The sequence below is a fragment of the Ovis canadensis genome, chromosome 1, assembly GCF_042477335.2.
Source record: "Ovis canadensis isolate MfBH-ARS-UI-01 breed Bighorn chromosome 1, ARS-UI_OviCan_v2, whole genome shotgun sequence".
Classification (NCBI taxonomy): domain Eukaryota; kingdom Metazoa; phylum Chordata; class Mammalia; order Artiodactyla; family Bovidae; genus Ovis; species Ovis canadensis.
The window spans coordinates 223,170,212-223,191,354 of NC_091245.1; the positions used below are offsets into that span (position 1 = coordinate 223,170,212).

A 21,143-nucleotide genomic window follows, 5' to 3' on the forward strand; every position below is an offset into this window, starting at 1 on the left:
TCCTTTATTAATCCGTTATTTAAAATCAGAGAGAGTATCTTTACCTGATTAATTGTGTCTGACTCTTTGCTACCCCATGGACTGTAGCCTGCATGGAATGCTTCAGGCAAGAATACTGGAGTGGGTTGCCATTCCCTTCTTCAGGGGATCTTCCGGACCCAGGGATCAAACCTGGGTCTTCCTGCATTGTGGGCAGATTCTTTACTGTCTGAAAGTGAAAGTGAAATGAAAGTCGCTCAGTCTTGTCCGACTCTTTGTGACCCCATGGTCCATACAGTCCATGGAATTCTCCAGGCCGGAATACTAGAGTGGGGAGCCTTTCCCTTCTCCACGGGATCTTCCCAACCCAATGACCAAACCCAGGTCTCCCAGTTGCAGGTAGATTCTTTGCCAGTTGAGCCACAAGGGAAGCTCATTTCAGAAGATACTGTCTGAAAGTATCTTTATAACTTCTTTATCTGCACTCACATTCTTTCTAGATAGCTTAACTTAGTGGAATGCATGGTCATTAAAGTCATTAAAATAGTCTGTATTCCCACTGTGGGGAGGTATTTTTATAGATTTTCAGCTTTTTTCCTAAGGTCTTTATATATTGCTAAGATTTTGGCTTTAATTGTGAGACAGTTTGCCCCTAATTACTTCAAAACAGTAATGTTGCTGGAAAGGAAAACTTAAGAATCAATACAACTCCACAGTTATATTGACATCATCCCCCTATTTACCAATTGCATATGAGGTAATTCACATCAAAGAAAGCAGAACAAACTGTACTTTCAAAAAATATTCTCGATGTGGGAGAAACGTGTTTTCTCAAAAAGTAAGGCCAATAAAACCTGTATGCATACACATATTCCCTTTAAAAATTCCATTAGTGCGTAATTGGATCTTCCTGAAGTGATTTTTATAATTAAAAGCTATCTGAATTCCAACTGTGTTCAACAATCCTTGTAACCAGTGAAACCATGATGTTTTCTTGGGTTCTGTGCATTTGGAACACATTTTTCCCCCTGTGTTTCTGCGTATGTGTATACCTCTATCTCTCCCTCTATTATTTGCCTCCATTGCGCTGTACTCAGTTGCTCATTCGTGTCTTGACTCTTCTGACCCCCTGGACTGTAGCCTGCCAGACTCTTCTGTCCATGGGATTTCCCAGGCAAGAATACTGGAGTGGGTTGCCACGCCCTCCTCCAGGGGATCTTTCTGATGCAGGGATCAAACCCGCCTCTCTTGCATCTCCTGCATTGGCAGGCAGATTCTTTACCTCTGCACCACCTAGAATACAAATGACATAACGTCTCCTCTGCCAGTATTAGAATTTTCATTTTTTAATACAAGGCTGTGGTTGCAATAAATCTCTTCTAAAATTTTGGAACTGGAAAATCAATGAAAGTTAGCACCATGAAAAGAGAAATTTGAACATTTTTTTTCAAACTTAGAAAGTAACATAGGTCTAAACCATGTGTGAAATTCATTGACCTGGAACTTCTGGATCATATAAAGAGGCCTGGCTATGTCAACAGGATCATTAATATTTATTGCTGGAGAGCCAGTGTTTGGGATGATGCTGGTAGTTAGAGTTCTGAAGCACTGACACTACATAACGTATATCATTTTTCTAACTAAACTAAAACTTTTACTCTTGTACCTTAACTTCTATAAGGTGCCATCCATCCTAAAATGCTATAAACTATCAGCCCTCTTTACTTTGATTAATGATACATTGTCAGAGTGATGAATTCTTCTAGAGTGTAATTTGAAAGATAATATCATTCTCGGGAGGAAAAAAAAGTTCAAGTAAGAATTTAGAACAGTTACCAGATGAAATCCTTACCATCATGGAGTGTAGCAAAGGATGTGGGGGAATCTGGAAATGCTGGCAGTAAATCACATTCTTTGGCTTTAGTTTAAGCTTCTGTCTTACGGTGAGATATATGATTCACTATGTGTCCTGAAGGCTGTTTTAGTTTGATTTTTTAAACATTTTTAGTATGTGGAGAAGTTGCACAGGTAAATTTATTCAATTTCAGTCTCCTCTGCCTCCTGTCGCTACCTATTAGTACTACTATAGGTAAATTTTCATATTTAAAAGATGGAAATGAAATTATCTTTGAATTTTAAAATTTGAAAAGATCTTAATAGATATCTGATAGCATTATGACACTTGATATTATAGTTATCTATTTTAAATATTTTATAACAGTAACCTTTGCATTCTTGTTCATTGGTTACTTATTATGTAAAATGATAGTTGTCATCTTATTAAATGGAAGATAATGTGTTTTGTGTTGCAAATCTAGATATGTCCTTGTAAGCAGAGACAAAAGGCTGCAGGATATACCTGTGTTCTCAGTTGCTCAGTTGTGTCCGACTCTTTGAGGCCCTATGGGTTGTAGCTCGCCAGGTTCCTCTGACCATAGGTTTCTCCAGCCAAAAATACTGGAGTGGGTTGTCATTTCTTTCTCTAGCAGATCTTCTCAACACAGGGATCAAACCCAGGTCTCCTACACTGCAGGTGGATTCTTTGCCACTGAGGCACTCAGTGATATTCTCAATGATTGCAAAAACCCAGAACACCGCCCATATTTTCAAATCTCCTTGCCTCAGTTGGGAAGCACTGGTCCTTGAATTAATTAGGTCTCTTTACACTAGCTTGGGCAGAAAAGAATTTTTTCTTGTTGTTAATGACCTCACAGATGTCTTATATGAGAGTAGGGGTGATGTAGCTCAGTCATGATAAGAACCAGAGCTGGATATTTTAAATTGCTGAACGCTCAGGCAAACTCCTTCTTTCACCTTTATTATTTTTTCTTGTGTGTCTTCTCTAATTTTTTCTTGTAATTAACAAATTACAAAGATACATAATTGAGGATCAGTGACAGGGAGAATAATGTGGCTTTCTTTATTTTTAAATCTAAATCTTTTATGATATTATACAAGTTTCAATGCCATTCTCCCAAATCATCCCACCTTCTCCCTCTCCCACAGAGTCCAAAAGACTGTTCTATACATCTGTGTCTCTTTTGCTGTCTCTCATACAGGGTTATGATGCTTGGGGCTGGTGCACTGGGATGACCCAGAGGGATGGTATGGGGAGGGAGGTGGGAGGGGGGTTCAGGATTGGGAACACGTGTACACCCATGGCAGATTCATGTTGATGCATGGCAAAACCAATACAATATTGTGAAGTAATTAGCCTCCAATTAAAATAAATAAATTTAAATTAAACATGTATACTGTCATGTAAGAGTTGAATCGCCAGTCCATGTCTGACGTCGGGTGCAGCATGCTTGGGGCTGGTGCATGGGGATGACCCAGAGGGATGTTGTGGGGAGGAGGTGGGAGGGGGGGGTCATGTTTGGGAACGCATGTAAGAATTAAAGATTTTAAAATTTAAAAAAAAAAATCTAAATCTTGATGAGCTCAACCTGGTGCTCATTTCTTGTCCAATGAACCGTGGCCCAGAGGGCAGAAATGTGTTGAGTAATTGTAACCTCCTTGCTGCGACAGGTGATGATGAGCACTGCTATTGGTCAGGAAGAAATTCTGATAGAAGGGGACATGACAAGAGATTGAGCATTCACCCTAATGCAAATCTCTGCTATAGTCAGCCTAGTGAAGAAAGAAGCTTCCTGTCTGTTGATTTATTTTTTAGTTCAAATTCCTTTTGTTGAAATTTAATTTATATGCTATGAAATTCACATTGTAATGTACAGTTTAATGATTTTTAAAGTAAATTTACAGGTCTGTGTAATAATCACCACAATTGAGTTTTAGAAAATTTCCATCACACCAAAAATTTCCTGGTCTTTTTATTGCAACCAACTCTTGCTACCACTTCTTGTCCCTGGAAACCACTGGTCTGTTTTTTGTTGCTTTAGATTTGTCTTTTCTAGAAATTTCATATAAATGGAATCATTCCTATGCAGTCTTTTGTGTCTGATTTCTTTCACTTAGCATAAGATTTCTGAGGTTCTTTTGCAGGGTAACATGTTCATTGTAGTGGTTTATTGCATTCTGACTCTGAATAATATTCCATTATATTGATGTATCATATTTTCTTGCTCCAGTCATCAATTGATGGGCACAGATATTTTAAAGACTTTTGGCTGTTAGAGTAATGATGCTAGGGATATTTGTGTACAGGTCTTTGCAGAGACTTATATTTTTATTGCTCTTGTATAGATACCTAGGAGTGGAATAATTGAGTTCTAAGGTTGGTATTTGTTAACTTTTCAAGAAACCACCAAAAGAACAGAATACAGGTATTTCCTTCTCTGTTTTCTAAAAGTGTTTTTATTGCATTGGTTTAATTTCTTCCTTAACTGTTGGATAGAATTTGCAGGTGAAGCAACCTGAGTCTGGGCTTTTTTTAATGGGAAAATTTAAATTGCTAATTCAATTTCTTTACCATATTATTCTATTCTATTTTTTTTTCTCGAGTCGGCTTTGGTAATTTATTTCTTTCATTGAATTTGTCCATTCAATCTAAGTTGTCCATTTGTTGGCATAAATATTTCAAATTCTACTATAATCTGGAAATTAGGGTAAGTCTATAGGGATGTTTCTTATATCATTATAGATTTGTTAATTGGTATTTCACTCTGTCCTCACCCCACCCCTTGGTCAGTTTAATAAAGGTTTACAAATTTTTATAAGTTTATATCCAACATTGGTGTTGGAGAAGATAAATTTATCTCCAACTGTGATGTTGGAGAAGACCCTTGAGAGTCCCTTGGACTGCAAGGAGATCCAACTAGTCAATCCTAAAGGAAATCAGTCCTGAATATTCATTGGAAGGACTGATGCTGAAGCTGAAGCTTCAGTACTTTGGCCACCTGATGCGAAGAACTGACTCATTGGAAAAAAACCCTGATGCTGGGAAAGACTGAAGGCAGGAAGAGAAGGGTATGACAGAGGATGAAATGGTTGGATGGTATCACCGACTTGATGGACATGAGTTTGAGCAAACTCCGAGAGCTGGCGATGGACAGGAAAGCCTGGCATGCTGCAGTCTATGGGATCGCAAAGAGTTGGACACGACTGAGTGACTGAATTTAACTGAAAAAATTTTAAGTCTTTCCAATTTTAGTTGCATTGATTTTTTGCAGTTGTTCTTATTTCTTCGATTCTGCTCTGATCCTTATTTTCTGAATTCTACCTCCTTTTGGACTTTTTTCTTTTCTTTTTCAACCTTCTTGAAGTGAAGCTTAGATTGTTGATTTTAGATCTTTCTTGTTTTCCCAAAATAGCACCGAAAGCTGTAACTTTCACTCTAAGCACTGCTTTTCCATACATTCTGATATGTTGTGCTTTTATTTCCAGTCAGTTTTCTAATTTTCCTTGTGATTTGCTTTTCATCCAAAGGTTATTTAGAAATAGGTTGTTCAACTTCTAAATATTTTATGATTTTCCCGTTATTTATTCCTGATTTATATTTTTTTGTTAAGATCAGTGAACATACTTTCTATTTCAATTCTTAATGAATTTCTTAATACTTATTTTATGTGGAGCATATGTCTGTCTTGGAAAATATGTCACATGATCTTGAAAAGAATTTGTGATCTGATGTTTCTTTAAAAGTCACTTAGGTCAAGTTACTTGAGATTATTAAAGTTTTCTAAGTACTGATTCTCTGCCTAGCTGTTTCATAAATTTCTGAAAAGGAGGTATTGAAATTTCTAATGAAACAGCTCGGCAGAAAATCAGTAAGTCCATAGTGTTAATTACAGTGTTAATAATGTTGCTATATATGATTTTATGCTTTCAAAAGAAAGACAATAAAAGACAAATTTAAATTAAAAAAATTAATACGTCTTTTCCATTTACTCATATATTTATGCTTCTGGGTTGCGGTCTTTCTTCTGGTAGATTTAATACCTTTCAGTCTTAAAACCTTTCTTTAGTATTTCTTGTAAGGCTGATATGCTAGAGATGAATGATCCTCTTACTTTATCTATTGAGGAATGTCTTTATTTTTGCCTTCATTTTTAAAGGACAGTTTTCTGAATGTAAAATTATCTTTGGCAGTTTTTCCTTTCAGGACTTCACATCATTTCACTACCTTCTGGGTCTCCATTTTTTTCAGATGTGAAATCAGCTTGTTATTCATATTGATGCCCCCTTGTATGTAATGAGTCCTTTTTCTCTTGTTCCTTTCAAGTTTTTCTGTTTGTCCTTGGCTTTCATAATTTGATTATGGTATGTCTTGGTGTAGATCTCTTTATGTTTGCCTTTCTTGAAGCTTGTTGAGCTTTGTAGATTTTTTGCAGTAATAGTTTTTCATCGAATAAGAGAAGTTTGGGACCCTCATTTCTTCTTATTTTTTAATGTTCATTTCTTTCCCTCTGGTATTTCCACTAAATGTATGTTGGATGCTTGATGCTGTCCCATAAGTCTCAAAAACTGTGTTCATTTTCTTTTCAATTTAGCTGATTGATCTTGGTTGGTCTTCAATTTAATTGAATTTTTCGTTTCAAATCTATTGTTAGTTTATATAGGTCATACTCAAGAATCTTCTTTTTGTGTGTGATTTCCATTTTTAAATCAGCCCTTGTATAGCTCTCATTTCCAGGTTTATCCCATTTAATGTTTACCTGGTCCACTCCTCATCCCAACTGAGACCAAAACCTCAGGTTGTTTAAGCCATAGGTTTTCCTCATTCATTTATAACCAAATTTTCTAGTTCACTGATAATGCCAATGTAACTTTAAGACTCTCTCCTCCACTGGTATCAGGCACACTCCCTATTCGCAAGGCCAGTCTTGAGTTAGGAATTGACAAACCTGGGAAGGACCATTTAAGATAGGAGCAACCCCTTGCAAGTAAGCCTTACACTTCAGAAAATTCAGAGTAGTTTTCTTTTTTTTTTTTTAATAAATATTTATCAGTTTGTTCACTTTTGGTTGATTTCAAGAGTTCTGAAATAGTTTTTTTTTTTAAACAAATTTATCCAGTTTAGTATCTGTTTTATGGTTGTAGAATTATGTACTGACCTATTCTTTATTCCATAGCCAGAGATCTATTGAATTTGGCAGGAATTCTATTTTCTGGATATTTAAACTATATTTCTTATTTACCGAAAAATAATTTGCTATTGTGATCTATAAAAAGACAGCAGTCATTTGAAAGTCTGGTTTTATGCCATCACTCTGCTAAGTGTTTTTCATATAAAAGATAAGTATTCACAACAGCTATCCTAGGTAGACTGTCTTCATTTTACAGGTGCAAATATTTAGGCTTAGAGAGGTAAATGATTTGTCCTTTTCTGTTGTTATTAAAAGTGTCATTGATTTTACCTGTATTGACTTTGACTTAGGTAGCTTGGGTATAGAAATGAATGTTCAAATGGAATTTTTAGACATTTTTATCTCAGTAAGTCAGTTAAATTAGACTCAACCACCATTTCTCAAGTACTTGTCAGCATCAAATGATGTTCTAGTTGCAAAGCATGAAGGACAGGGCAGCAGAGATATTACATGGTCCCCTCTCTCAAGGAATCAAGGGATTCATCATCACAAAAGAGAAGATAGATATTTTCAAACGACTGTAACACAGTTGACTGATAAGTGTTCTGACACAGTGATTCTCAAACCTAATGTATGTGCAAATTACAGATTAAACTGTAGATTTTGATTCAGTCAGTCTGAGTAGGGCCTGAGATTTCATATTTTTAGCAGGTTTTCAGATGATAATGATACTACTGATATATAGATCACACAGTAAAAAGCAAAACTCGCATAGATGTAAGCTGGGAATTATTAGAGCACACAGAATTCATGGTTTTGTTTTTGTTTTTAAATTTGCTGTGGTTAGTTGAGGAAGAAAACTTCATTTCTGAATGATAAATAGTCTGCTCTTGGAATGATGTCAGGATCATGGTAGCATATGATGCTCTGTTTGTCTCTCTCGTTCAATGTACTACTAATAAAACATCCATAACACAACAAAGCTTCCTCTGTCCAACATGCCAGGATGCCAGAGAGTTCCACACATCTGTCCATCTAAGGGTGAATGGACTGGAACAACAGAGGAAGCAGAACTGATGAAACAGCAGAGGTCGTACTCATGATGCCAGCCCTCTGGCCATGGCAAATGATCCCACAGCCCCAGAGAGCCCACCTGCAGCAGGAGAGGCAGAATGCATGACTTCAGAATCCCAACTGCTGTGGCACCCCCAGGGAACCAGGCAATGGTGGAGGCAAAGGGCCTTCCAATCATGGTGGTGCCTGCGATTCTGGCCTTCCCCCATGTGTGGCAGTGGCACACTTGAGCCTGACAACCCCAGATGCAGTGGGGCTGCTCATGACCCATGTTTTTCCCCCTGGCCACGGTGGTAGTGCCCGCAATCCAGGTGACCTTGGATACAGTGGAGGCCCTGTATCCTGGTGGCCCTGGTGGTGATGCTAGTAACAGCAGTGACAGTGGCAGCCGCAAGGCATCAGCAGGCCCTGAGGCAGAGGCTGGGAAGGTGGAGAAGTGCCCACCCTCAAATGTAGCCAGAGGCTGCTCCGGTAAGAGAAACTAAAAACCTGTGCTATACTGGACTCTGTATCAGACCAATCACTAGTAAGGGGATTGAAACAGTAATCAAACCTCTCAAAAACAAAAGTCCAGGCCTAGACAGCTTCACAAGTGAAATTCTACCAAACATTTAAAGACAATGTGATAACTCTCCTTCTCAAACTCATCCAAAAATTTTATGAGAAGGGAATGCTTATTTTACAAGGCCAACATTACCTTGATGCCAAAGACTAAGCAAGAACAACACACAAAAAATAAAATTACAGGCCAATATCTCTGATGAACATAGATGCAAAAATCTACAACAAAATATTCAGTTCAGTTCAGTTCAGTTCAGTCGCTCAGTAGTGTCCGACTCTGCGATCCCATGAATTGCAGCACGCCAGACCTCCCTGTCCATCACCAACTCCCGGAGGTCACTCAAACTCACATCCATCGAGTCGATGATGCCATCCAGCCATCTTATCCTCTGTCCCCTTCTCCTCCCACCCCCAATCCCTCCCAGCATCAGAGTCTTTTCAAATGAGTCAACTCTTCGCATGAGGTGGCCAAAGTACTGGAGTTTCAGCTTTAGCATCATTCCTTCCAAAGAAATCCCAGGGCTGATCTCCTTCAGAATGGACTGATTGGATCTCTTTGCAGTCCAAGGGACTCTCAAGAGTCTTCTCCAACACCACAATTCAAATTCTTCGGCACTCAGCGCTTTCTTCACAGTCCAACTCTCACATCCATACATGACCACTGGGAAAACCATAGCCTTGGCTAGACGGACCTTTGTTGGCAAAGTAATGTCTCTGCTTTTGAATATGTTATCTAGGTTGGTCATAACTTTTCTTCCAAGGAGTAAGTGTCTTTTAATTTCATGGCAGCAATCACCATCTGTAGTGATTTTGGAGCCCCCCAAAAAAGTCTGACACTTTCCACTGTTTCCCCATCTATTTCCCATGAAGTGATGAGACCAGATGCCATGATCTTCGTTTTCTGAATGTTGAGCTTTAAGCCTACTTTTTCACTCTCCTCTCTCACTTTCATCAAGAGGCTTTTTAGTTCCTCTTCACTTTCTGCATATCTGAGGTTATTGATATTTCTCCCGGCAATCTTGATTCTAGCTTGTGCTTCTTCCAGCCTAGCTTTTCTCATGATGTACTCTGCATAGAAGTTAAATAAGCAGGGTGACAATATACAGCCTTGATGTACTCCTTTTCCTATTTGGAACCAGTCTGTTGTTCCATGTCCAGTTCTAGCTGTTGCTTCCTGACCTGCATACAGGTTTCTCAAGAGGCAGGTCAGGTGTCCTGGTATTCCCATCTCTTTTGGAATTTTCCAGTTTTTTGGGATCCACACAGTCAAAGGCTTTGGCATAGTCAATAAAGCAGAAATAGATCTTTTTCTGGAACTCTCTTCCCTTTTTGATGATCCAGCAGATGTTGGCAATTTAATCTCTGGTTCCTCTGCCTTTTCTAAAACCAGCTTGAACATCTGGAAGTTCACGGTTCACGTATTGCTGAAGCCTTGCTTGGAGACTTTTGAGCATTACTTTACTAGCGTGTGAGATGAGTGCAATTGTGCGATAGTTTGAGCATTCTTTGGCATTGCCCTTCTTTGGGATTGGAATGAAAACCGACCTCTTCCAGTCCTGTGGCCATTGCTGAGTTTTCCAAATTTGCTGGCATATTGAGTGCAGCACTTCAACAGCATCATCTTTCAGGATTTATTAGCAAACCAAATATAATGCATTAAAAAGATCGTGTAAAATGATGAATGGGGTTTATTCCAGGCTTGCAAAAATGATTCAACATTTTCAAATCAATCAACATGATACAACACAGTAACGAAATGAAGGATAAAAATCAAATAATCATCTCAGCAGATGCAGGAAAAGCACCCAACAATATTCAATGTCCATCTATGTTAAAAAATATTTAATAAAATTGTGAAGTGGGGAATGGCTATCCACTCCATTATTCTTGCCTGGGAAAATCCCATGGACAGAGGAAACTGGTGGGCTATCGTCCACGGAGTCTCAAAGAGTCGGACATGATTTAGTGACTAAACAACAACAACAAGTAGTACGCTTCAACATAATAAAGGCCATCTATGACACATCCACAGCTAACACCATACTCAGTGTTGCTGTTGTTTGATCACTCAGTTGTGTCCAACTCTTTGTGACCCCATGGACTGTGACATGCCAGGCTTCCCTGTCCTTCACCATCTCCTGAAGCTACCTCGAACTCACGTGCATTGAGTCAGTGATGCCATCCAGCCATCTCATCCTCTGTTGTCCCCTTCTCCTTTTGCCTTCAGTCTTTTCTAGCATCAGGGTCTTTTGCAGTGAGTCGGCTCTTAACATCAGGGGTGTGTGTGTGTGTGAAATTGCATCAGTCATGCCAGACTGTTTGTGACTCTATGGATTATAAGTCCCCCTGTGGGGCTCCTCAGTCCATGGGATTCTTCAGGGAAGAATACTGGAATGGTTTGCCTTCCTCTCCTCCGGGGGATCTCCCTGACCCAAGGATTGAACTCGGGTCTCTTAACATCTCCTAAATTGGCAGGCAGGTTCTTTACCACTACTGCCACCTGTAAAGCCCCTTTCACATCAGGTAGCCGAAGTATTGGAGCTTCAGCTTCAGCAGCAATCCTTCCAAAGATATTTAGTGTTGATTTCCTTTAGGATTGACTGGTTTGATTTCCTTGCCGCCAAGGGACTCTCAAGAGTTTTCTCCAACACCACATTTTGAAAGCATCAATTCTTTGGTGCTCAGCCAAAGAATTTCATACTCAATGATGAAAACCTGAAAGCTACCCCTCTAAAATCAGAAACAAGACAAGGATGGCCACTCTTACTACTCTTATTTAATATAGTATTGAAAGTCCTAGTCAGAGCAATTAGATAAGAAGAAGAAATAAAAGACATCTAAATTGGAAAGAAAGACATTAAGCTGTTACTATTTGAGGATGACATAATTTTATTCAGAGAAAATCTGAAGACCTCACTGAAAAGCTATTAGAATAGTAAACAGAAAACATAAATTTGCAGTAAATTTGCTATCAGTATAAAACAGTTGTGTTTCTATACACTAACAACAAAAGTGAAGAGAGAAATTAAGGAAACAATTCATTTACCATTGCAAAAACAGCAAGAAATACCTGTTGCTGTGAAGTTGCTCAGTTGTGTCCGACTCCTTGTGACCCCATGGACTGTAGCCTGCCAAATTCCTCCTTCCATGGCATTTTCCAGGCAAGAATACTGGAGTGGGTTGCCATTTCCTTCTCCAATTTAACCAAGGAAATGAAAAACCTGTGCATGAAAATTATGAAGGTCTTCTTGAAAAAAACTGGAGAAGACGCACAAAAAAATGGAAAGGTATTCTGCACTCATTGGAAGAATTAACATTGTTAAAAATAACATACATATGATATATTTTTCACATATCTAGGAACTTTGAAGTATTATGGTGAATTTTTAATCTTAAGGATTCTGTTAAATTTTTCACCTCTTAGGAGATAGATAGTTTAAGTTTGTTCTATAATTCTGCTTTTATAGAATATTTTTAACTTTGTTGCTAAAAATCTTGTGCTTTTTTCCGAAGTCCACATTACCTTTCAACTGTCCTCTCCTCTGCAATATGTAGGTGAAATGAGTGAAAGGAGTATGTCTGTTCGTCTCTTCATTATGCTTGTGCTTGGTCAAACATGGAAATAAATAAGTGAAAACAAAAACTCAATCTCTCACCTCCCACTCCATCCCACCCCTCTAGTTTGTCACAGAGCACCAGTTTGAGCTCTCTGAGTCAATTATCCAAATGAAAACAAAAACAAAAACAAAAACAAACTACGCACATTGAGTTCTAACCACTGAGATGCTAGGGGATTCATCAGTTTTTGTAAATAAAGTTTTATTGTAACACAGCCACAAGATTAAAAAAAAAAAAAGCCCAAACTCAACCTAATCTCCACACAAGTGATTGTGTATATGTATATTATATATGAAAGTTGTTAAGAGAGTAAATCCTAAGAGTTTTTATCATAAAGAAAATTTTTTTCCTATTTCTTTAATTTTATATCTACATGACATGATGGATGTCATGTTTGCTCACCAAACTTATTGTGGTAATCGTTTGATGATGTGTGTAGTTTTGTTTAATGGAAGGAACAATGTTCATATCTATTATTAGAGATACAATTTAATAATTTAAGTTTCAGGAAACCAAAAATAAAGCACATTTTCTGTGTAAGGTGGTCTCCCCGATAGCTCAGCTGATAAAAGAATCCTCCTGCAATGCAGGAGACCCTGGTTCGATTCCTGGGTTGAGAAGATCTGCTGGAGAAGGGATAGGCTACCCACTCCAGTATTCCTGGGTTTCTCTGGTGGCTCAGCTGGTAAAGAATCTGTCTGTGATGTGGGCAGACTTGGGTTCAATCCCTGGGTTGGGAGGATCCCCTGGAGAAGGGAAGGGCCCCGTGTATAGTCCATGGGGTTGGAAAGAGTAGGACACTGACTAAGCAACTTTCACTTTCACTATTTTTTTTCCTTTGTAAGGTAAGACATTGTGGGAAAGAAAATTCACATTGGCATTTTATTTATATTGAATTAACAGAAGTTTAAGATGTTTAGATATAAGATTCCAATGTTTCAGCTATTCATGACATTTACTTTATCTTTTAGCAGTAAATTAAACTGAAAAATAAAATTATTTTTTGGCCATTTTGATATCTCTTAATATGTTACCTAAAATGTTATAAGGATTGTTGAATTATTGTTAGCAAGATTCATTTTAAGACAGGAATAATCTTTGTTCTGTGTTACTTAAATATATATACTTGAATGATAATTTTATATAAAATTAATACTATTGCTTTCCGATATTTTTCAAAATATAAGGTATAAACTATAAATTTTAACCACTTTTGAAATAAATAATATTTTGTTGTAGGGAATTTAAAATTAGGTTAAATTGGATTACTTTACTTAAAAAGATATTTGTTAAAGTACAGGTATTTCTGGAAAAATGAAACATCACCATTGGCTTAATTTCCTTTTTCTTTTTCTTGATAAATCAATTTTATTCAGGTTTAATTTATGAAACACAAAATGTACCCATTACTTCTGTGTTCACATTGTTTAAAAATTTTAACATACAAACAATATAAAATGTTACCATCTTAACCATTTTTAAGTGTACAGTTCAACAGTGATAAGTATGTTCATATCATTATGTAAAATGCACTCCTTTGAAGTATGGAGTTTAATTAGTTCTGAAAATATGTTTGTCAATACACTTGTGTAACCTCCAGTATAAATTAATACACAGTATTTCTATCACTCCCCCCAAATTTTCCTTTGTGCCTGTTTATGATCTTCACTAACTGCAAATCAAGTAATAACACAAGAAGGCAACAGGTCCTGGCAAGGATTTGGTGTAAACGGAACCTTTGTACACTGTGGGAAAGTAAATTGGTTCAGCCACTATGGAAAATAATATGAAGTTTTCTCAAAATATTAAAAATAGATCTACCATTCAATTAGACAGTTCTACCCCTGAATATATACCCAAGGAAAATTAAAGAGGGTTTTGAAGAAGTAGGTACAATCCTATGCGGCATCACTCACAATATGGAAACAACCTAAATGCCAGTCAGTGGGTGAATGGATAAAAATGTTGTGGTTTTTATACACAATGAAGTATCATGCAGCCATGAGAAAGGGGGATATCCTTTGGCCATTGTGACAACATGGCTGGTCCTTGAACACTTTACTTGAGATATGTCAGACAGAGACAGAAAAATACTGTGTGATATCCTCTATATGTAGACTCACAAAAGTCAAACTCATAAAAAACAGTGAGTAAGGTGGTGTTTACCAGGGTATAGCAGAGTGGGAGGATAAGAGTGTTGTTGTTTAAGGATACAAGCTCATAACAAGTGGTGAATAAGCCATGGAGATCTAATGCACAGTATAGTGAATATAGACAACAATTGTGTATTATAAATATGAATTTCTTTTTAAAAATGAGGAGTGCTTAAGTCTATAAAGGCTTTTTGATGATCCTTGGGAAAATTTGGAGCTGATGCCATAGGTCTATATATGGATAGTAATATGTGTGCATAGGTCATATTAGTCATTTTTCATACATAAATTTATTAATTCAGTGTAAAATAACACTGGCTAATTTGATGTTCACTGATTTATTCCATAGCCAGATTACAATGAATCTTAATAGATTTACAAAAGGTCATAACTGGAAAGTGTCAATGTAGTCTTAGCTATTTAAATAGGTAACTAGATGAAAATTTTAAAATAGGGATATTTCCATGGGAGAGTATAAAATAACCATTTCTGATCCCTGCTGAATTTTGCTTCTGTCTTGAGAACATTTGTTTAAGAAGAAAGACCTATTCCTTGTGTACCTAATACCAGGTTTTCTGCAAGTCTCTGAAGGGTTTGCATCTTCCCTCGAGGATTTATCTGGTTCAAGCTCAGATGGGATCCATACTCCTGCAGTTTTAGGCAAATCAAGGTTATTGCAGTTAAGAAGCCCTTCAGAAAATAGGACCTTCCTGGGACTTGCCTGTTTTGTTCTTCCAGCCACGTGAAGGCATTTGACAAGGTCTTTGAATTCTTTTTTTTCCCCTTATTATTTATTTTAATTCTGTAGCTCTCTCTGTCCCCTGAAACACCTTATTTTTGTGTTATTTTTCTATATTACTATTTGCCAGGCACTGTAGTAACTGTACAGAGACTTAAGAAGACATGATGTTTTTTCTTCTGTGAACTTTATGGTATAGATAGACATCAAAAAATGATTCAAAATCGATATTTGTGTGGGCTTGTAAAGATCTCAGAATAAGAAGAGGATACAAAGAATGGACACCTCATGCAGCTAGGGGAGGAAGGCAAAGAGGGGTTCCTGAACCTGTGGGAGTAACTTGGGGTGAATCTAGAAGGGGAGGAAGGGGTCTGCCAGGCAAAGGAGGTAACAGAGGAGGGAGGGCCTTCCTGGTATCTCATGAGCAAAGTCGTGACCAAAAGAACTTGGAGTTTGATAGGGCACTTCCTGATGTGCACTTTGAGACTTAATACTTTCTAAAGATGTTCTATCACCAAGGAAATACTCATTACTGCTTATTCAGACTCCCTCGACATCAACTATATTTAGTTCTTTAGCCATGATGTGGACAAAATAGCTCATCTATCTACTTGGGGTCGATATAGTGGAAAGGCTATGAGTTATTAGAATTATACACACCTGGGGTCACTTCCCAGCTCTGCCACCCACTCACCATGTAACCACAATCAAGTTATTTAAACCCTCAAAACTTTATCACTAAAACAATGATAAAAATAGTTAACACTTTAGAGTTGACTTGAGGATTAAATGATATGTTTTTAAGATACTTAGATAATGGGAGCTCAAACTAGTCATTCAGTAGATGGCAACTGTCACTATTATATGGCTGATATAAAATGGCAATTTATATTTTAAAATATTGAACAAAATGCATTGAATTTTGCTAGTTGTAGAATAATGAAACCATGATTTAATATATATAAATTACTTAGGCTGACGTTGAGCTTTTTATTCCTATCTTCTTTTTTTTTATAGACAAAATCACAATTATTATCCAATGTATTGGATGCTGCCCATCGGTTTATAAAGGAAGTTAATCCAGATGAACCCAAAGGAGAGAATTGTTCTACAAAAGAGACTGGTAAAAGCCAGCAGAAAATTGAGTCTCCTGTTCTGCAGGGGAGCATGTCTCAGGTAAATGGAGAAAAATACAGTAGACATTTTCTGTCATACATGATCATGGAGACTGTCATTCACATACTAGAGGTTTAGAGTTTTAAAGATTTGATCACATTCTTGTTTAATATGAATTTGTTTTCTTATTAATCAAAAACATTTTTACTGTAAAAATACTTTTGAGGAGATTGCTTTCATTTCACTGGTTTTTTGAGGAATGATCTTTTGACTATATTGCTTTCCAGGCATTTTCACCACATCAGGAAATGAATATTTGAGAGAAACATAAGAAAATAACACAATGCAATATAGCAATTTTATTTTAATCAGAATCTCAGGGAGACTAAAAATACAAAACCTTTCCAAGTGTTTTAAGTGACAGGCAATTTCACAGTTATTTAAAATCAGATTTATAACAAATTTTGTGGTTATTCAAATTGATTACTGATCCTAGATAAGCTTATATCTACTCATGTCGGTATTTTAATAATAGACTTGTATTGATTCTTTAGCAGGAAACAAATTTCCTCAAATTTTGATCCTTGTAATAATCCTCATTCTTTGAGATGTCACTCACCTTTTCACATGGGCTTTCCTGATATCTCAGATGGTAAGGAATCTGCCTGCCGTGAGGGAGACCCAGGGTTCAATCCCTGGGTCAGGAAGATGCCCAGGGGAAGGTAATGGCAACCCACTCCAGTATTCTTGCCTGGAAAATTCCATGGACAGAGAAGCCTGGTGGCCTAGAGTCCACGGGAATACAGAGTCAGACATGAATACACTTTCACTTTCACCTTTTCAGTGTAGTTCAGAAATAGTGACTCGGCAAAAGTCGCACGCACACAGCTTGTTACTTTATGACAGAGTCTGAACTTTAGTCTGTTGAGTTTCAAACCCTCGCTGAACTTTAGTCTGTTGAGTTTCAAACCCTTGCTCAGAGAACATAAAAGAAAATGTTCTGTGTTAGTAAGGTCTTTTTACAGCAGAGAAACTATACTTGAGTTGTCTAGAAAGAATAGCATTCTGGTGGGGATTTCACTAGTAGACCTGCCAAGGGTGCTTGTGAAGAATCATTGAGTGAGTTATAGCTTTATGATTAGAATAATAATATGTTAAGGACCAACCATGTGCCAAACACTGTTCTATGTATTTTATGTGTATTATCTCTTTTTTATCTTTTTTAATTTTTTCTGTTTACAAATGAGAAAATTATGTCAAAATATAGTTTTTTAATTGCCCAAGATATCATTGATTGTGGAACTTCAGTTTCAACTCAGGCCTTATAACTCCAAATTACCTGTTTTTGATCACTACCCAGAGGCTGAGATTTTAAGGATTTTGCATTTATGCTTGTCATTTTATCTAACTTATCCTACCAATAAAAATAATAATAAATCAATAGCCTCACATTTATTAAATATCATATGCTAGGCATTGAGCTTAATCCTTTAGTTGCTTTATCTTACCCTATAAGTTTTGCATTATTATTATCTCATTTAACAGATGAGAAAATCAGAGAGGATTTATGTTACTAGCTGTAGTAAAAAGCTATAGGGCTTACTCCTTTGCCTGAACTTTTAATCCCTAAATTAAATGCTGCCTCTTGTCCCCATCAGTAACTGTGTCTGCTCTATAGACCCTCCACCTCTGGTCTTAACCTAGAAACTATTAATTCAGTGGTTTTATCCAGGAGTGCACAGTAGAATCAACTGGGAAACATTAGGGAAGCGCATGTGACTGAGTTCAGCATCTCTGTGGGTGGTCCAGTCATGAGCTTTTAACACCTGCTCATTCTGTTGAGTACTCCTGGTTGGGCATTATTACTGCTGTCAACCTGTATATGGTGCACACATTAAAGAAGTACCCCTGTCTTATGCTTGGTACTCCTCTGTGCTGAAGAGCAGAGTTTTTCCAACTGCAATAAACGTCAAAAGTACTGCATGAGCTTTTTGAAAATGTGTATTCTTGGCTTGCCACTCAAACTTGGATTTTTTTACATTTAGGTTAGGGCCCAGGAATCTGATTTTTATTTATTTACTTTTTAGGACTAAATGTTTTATTTATTTTGTTTTAAACTTTAAACTTTTAATTTTGTATTGAGATATAGCCTGTTAATAATGTTGTGGTAGTTTCTGGTGAACAGTGAAGGGACTCAGCCATCCATATACACGTATCCATTCTCCCCCAAACTCCCCTGACATCCAGGCCAGCACATAAAATTGAGCAGTTCCATGTGCTATAAAAAAAGGTCCTTGTTGGTTAACCATCTTGAATATAAGTGTATACATGACCTTCCCAAAGTCCCTAAGTATCCCATCCCCCTGCCCCGGGCAACCATAAGTTCATTTCCTAAGTCTGTGAGCCTCTTTCTGTTTTGTAAGTAAGTTCATTTGTATCACTTCTTTTTAGATTCCACGTATGATGGATGTCATATAATATTTTTCCTCTCTGTCTGACTTATTTCACTCAGTATGACACTCTCTAGGTCCATCCATGTTGTTGCAAATGGCATTATTTCACTCTTTGTAATGGCTAATAAGGAATTTGATTTTTAATTGGCTTACCCAGCAACTTGAATGCCTGGAAGAATCAAAATGATGGATTCAGGCCAGTGGATATCTTTGGAAAGGAGTGCAGTTCCTGAAAACTTTCATTTTAGAGACCGAAACCTGAGCTTGAAATACTGACTCTGGTTTTCTTGCAGCTTATAGTTTTGTAACATTGGGCGATTTACTTAGCTTTCCTTTCCTTTCCTTTTCTGGAAAGTGGGGATATTAAAACATATTTTGCAGGGGTATTGGCCTAGAGGGGTCACATATGACATCTGAAACATTTAAGAGTGAATATACCATCCTCTGGCTTTTTCCTGTCCTGTCACTGCTGTGTGGAAACCAAGTATTCCATAGGCATAGCTGCAAAATGCAAATGTCTTGTATCTCTTATTCACTGCTCGAAAGGGAGCTGCCCTGGAGAGCTTCTGTAATCATTGGAACACTCAACTCATTTTGTATAAAGCACTGAGTTTTTACTGCTTCTTCATGAGTGTAGTGCACGCGTGCGTGCGTGCACACACACACACTCACACACGCTGCTTACTACTGAATACCTGTAAATACCTTCTCACATACTCAGGACTCAGTATTTCCAAGCTAAATTCATCACCTCTTCTCCCAACCTATAGGTATTACTGTTGGTGACAGCTCTCTTCAAGCTTTTCAAACTAGCAAAAACAGTTATTTTCTATAATCATTTATCTTCTTCCTTTGCACTTCCAGTCAGTTACCATATCTTAAAACCATCTGAAAACCCTTGAGTATTTGGTCACTTCTATTCTTACTACTCTTCCAGATACTAAAATTAACAATTTCTTAGAGAGCAAAAGGTTATAAAGTGAAAAGGGCATTTAATTCTCTCCCCTTCTGGAAGTTAATAATAATTTCAATTTTGTAGGTATGCATTAACACAAATACTAATATGTTGTATGTTGCTATGCAAACAGACTTTTTACTTTTAACAATATACTGTTGTTATTCATATAAGTATATCCCACAGCCTTTGCATTCTATATGAAAGTGAAAGTTGCTCAGTCCTGTCCGACTCTTTGTGAGACTCTTTGCAAAGCCCTGGATTGTGGCCCTCCAGGCTCCTCTGTTCATGGAATTCTCCAGGCAAGAATACTGGAGTAGGTAGCCATTCCCTTCTCCAGGGAATCTTCCCAACCCAGGGATTGAACCCAGGTCTCCTGCATTGCAGGCAGATTCTTTACTGTCTGAGCCACCACGGAAGCCCAAGAATACTGGAGTGAGTAGCCTATCCCTTCTCGAGGGGATCTTCCCGACCCAGGTGTAGAACTGGGGTCTCCTGCATTGCAGGTGGATTATTTACCAGCTGAAATACTCCATTTATTAGACATGAAATAACTTTTTAAGCTATGTTTTCTGTTGCTCAGTATTTATACTGTTTCAAATCTTTTGCAAGTATGAACTATAGTACAAAGAATAATTTTGAAAAATATTGTTTTGTATATGTATGTGTGTGTGTGATAAAATCCTAAAATTCCTAGATGAAGAGGGTTATATGTTTGTAATATTGATATTGACAAATGGATGTGGATTTTAATTAGTTTCCTTGCATTTGAACTCACTATTCTCCAATTTCTTTCTCTCCCACACTATTGTGTGGGATTCTACAGTAGCTTTGCATTTCCAATATACTTAAGTGTAATTTTCTCTGGATGCTGGGGGGGATCCTTCACAATCTGCCTCTGTTCATCTTTCTACCCTTAATATTTTCTTATATCCCACTTTTTGCTCTGTGAATTTCCCTGGTGGCCCAGATGGTAAAGAATCTGCCTGCAATGCAGGAGACCCAAGTTCAATCTCTGGGTTGGGAAGATCCCCTGGAGAAGGGAATGGCCACCCACTCTAATAGTCTACCCACTCTATTATTCTTTTGCTCTGGAATACTGCCCTTGCCACTTTTTGCCCGTGGGACTCTTGTTTCTCTGAGTTAAATTTTTGTTCTTTGCTTCTGTTTCTGTTGTGGACTTAGTAACCTGTGTTTCATGGCAATGACTGGCATAGCGTTTGTAGGTTCCAGATGCTCTTTGTTTATGTTGAATTTTATATATGCACATGTTTAACAATCTTCCCCCAATTGTTCTCTAACAATGTGCATATTTATTTTGCAGTTAAGGGCTGAACATAGTGGATTCTACTGTTGTATCTAGAAGGTACACAGTGGAGCCTTAGCAATTTGATCAGTGTAGGTAATCCACACTTTATAATTCAGAACTGTTGTGGAATTTATTTTGCTTTAGTTCCCCAATTTTGCTGTTTCCTCTGATTCACTGGATAACTGCCAAGTCGTACCTTC

General features: G+C 37.4%; 1 protein-coding gene across 2 annotated transcripts in view; it reads left to right on the top strand.

The window, feature by feature from the left end:
- ZBBX (zinc finger B-box domain containing) overlaps window positions 1-21,143 on the top strand; it is a 121,396-nt gene that overhangs the window by 44,068 nt on the left and 56,185 nt on the right. For both annotated transcript variants that reach the window (XM_069545381.1, XM_069553256.1), the window contains exon 9: window positions 16,128-16,286. In XM_069545381.1, the coding sequence (XP_069401482.1) occupies window positions 16,128-16,286 (159 nt within the window). The remainder of the gene's footprint in view (window positions 1-16,127; window positions 16,287-21,143) is intronic.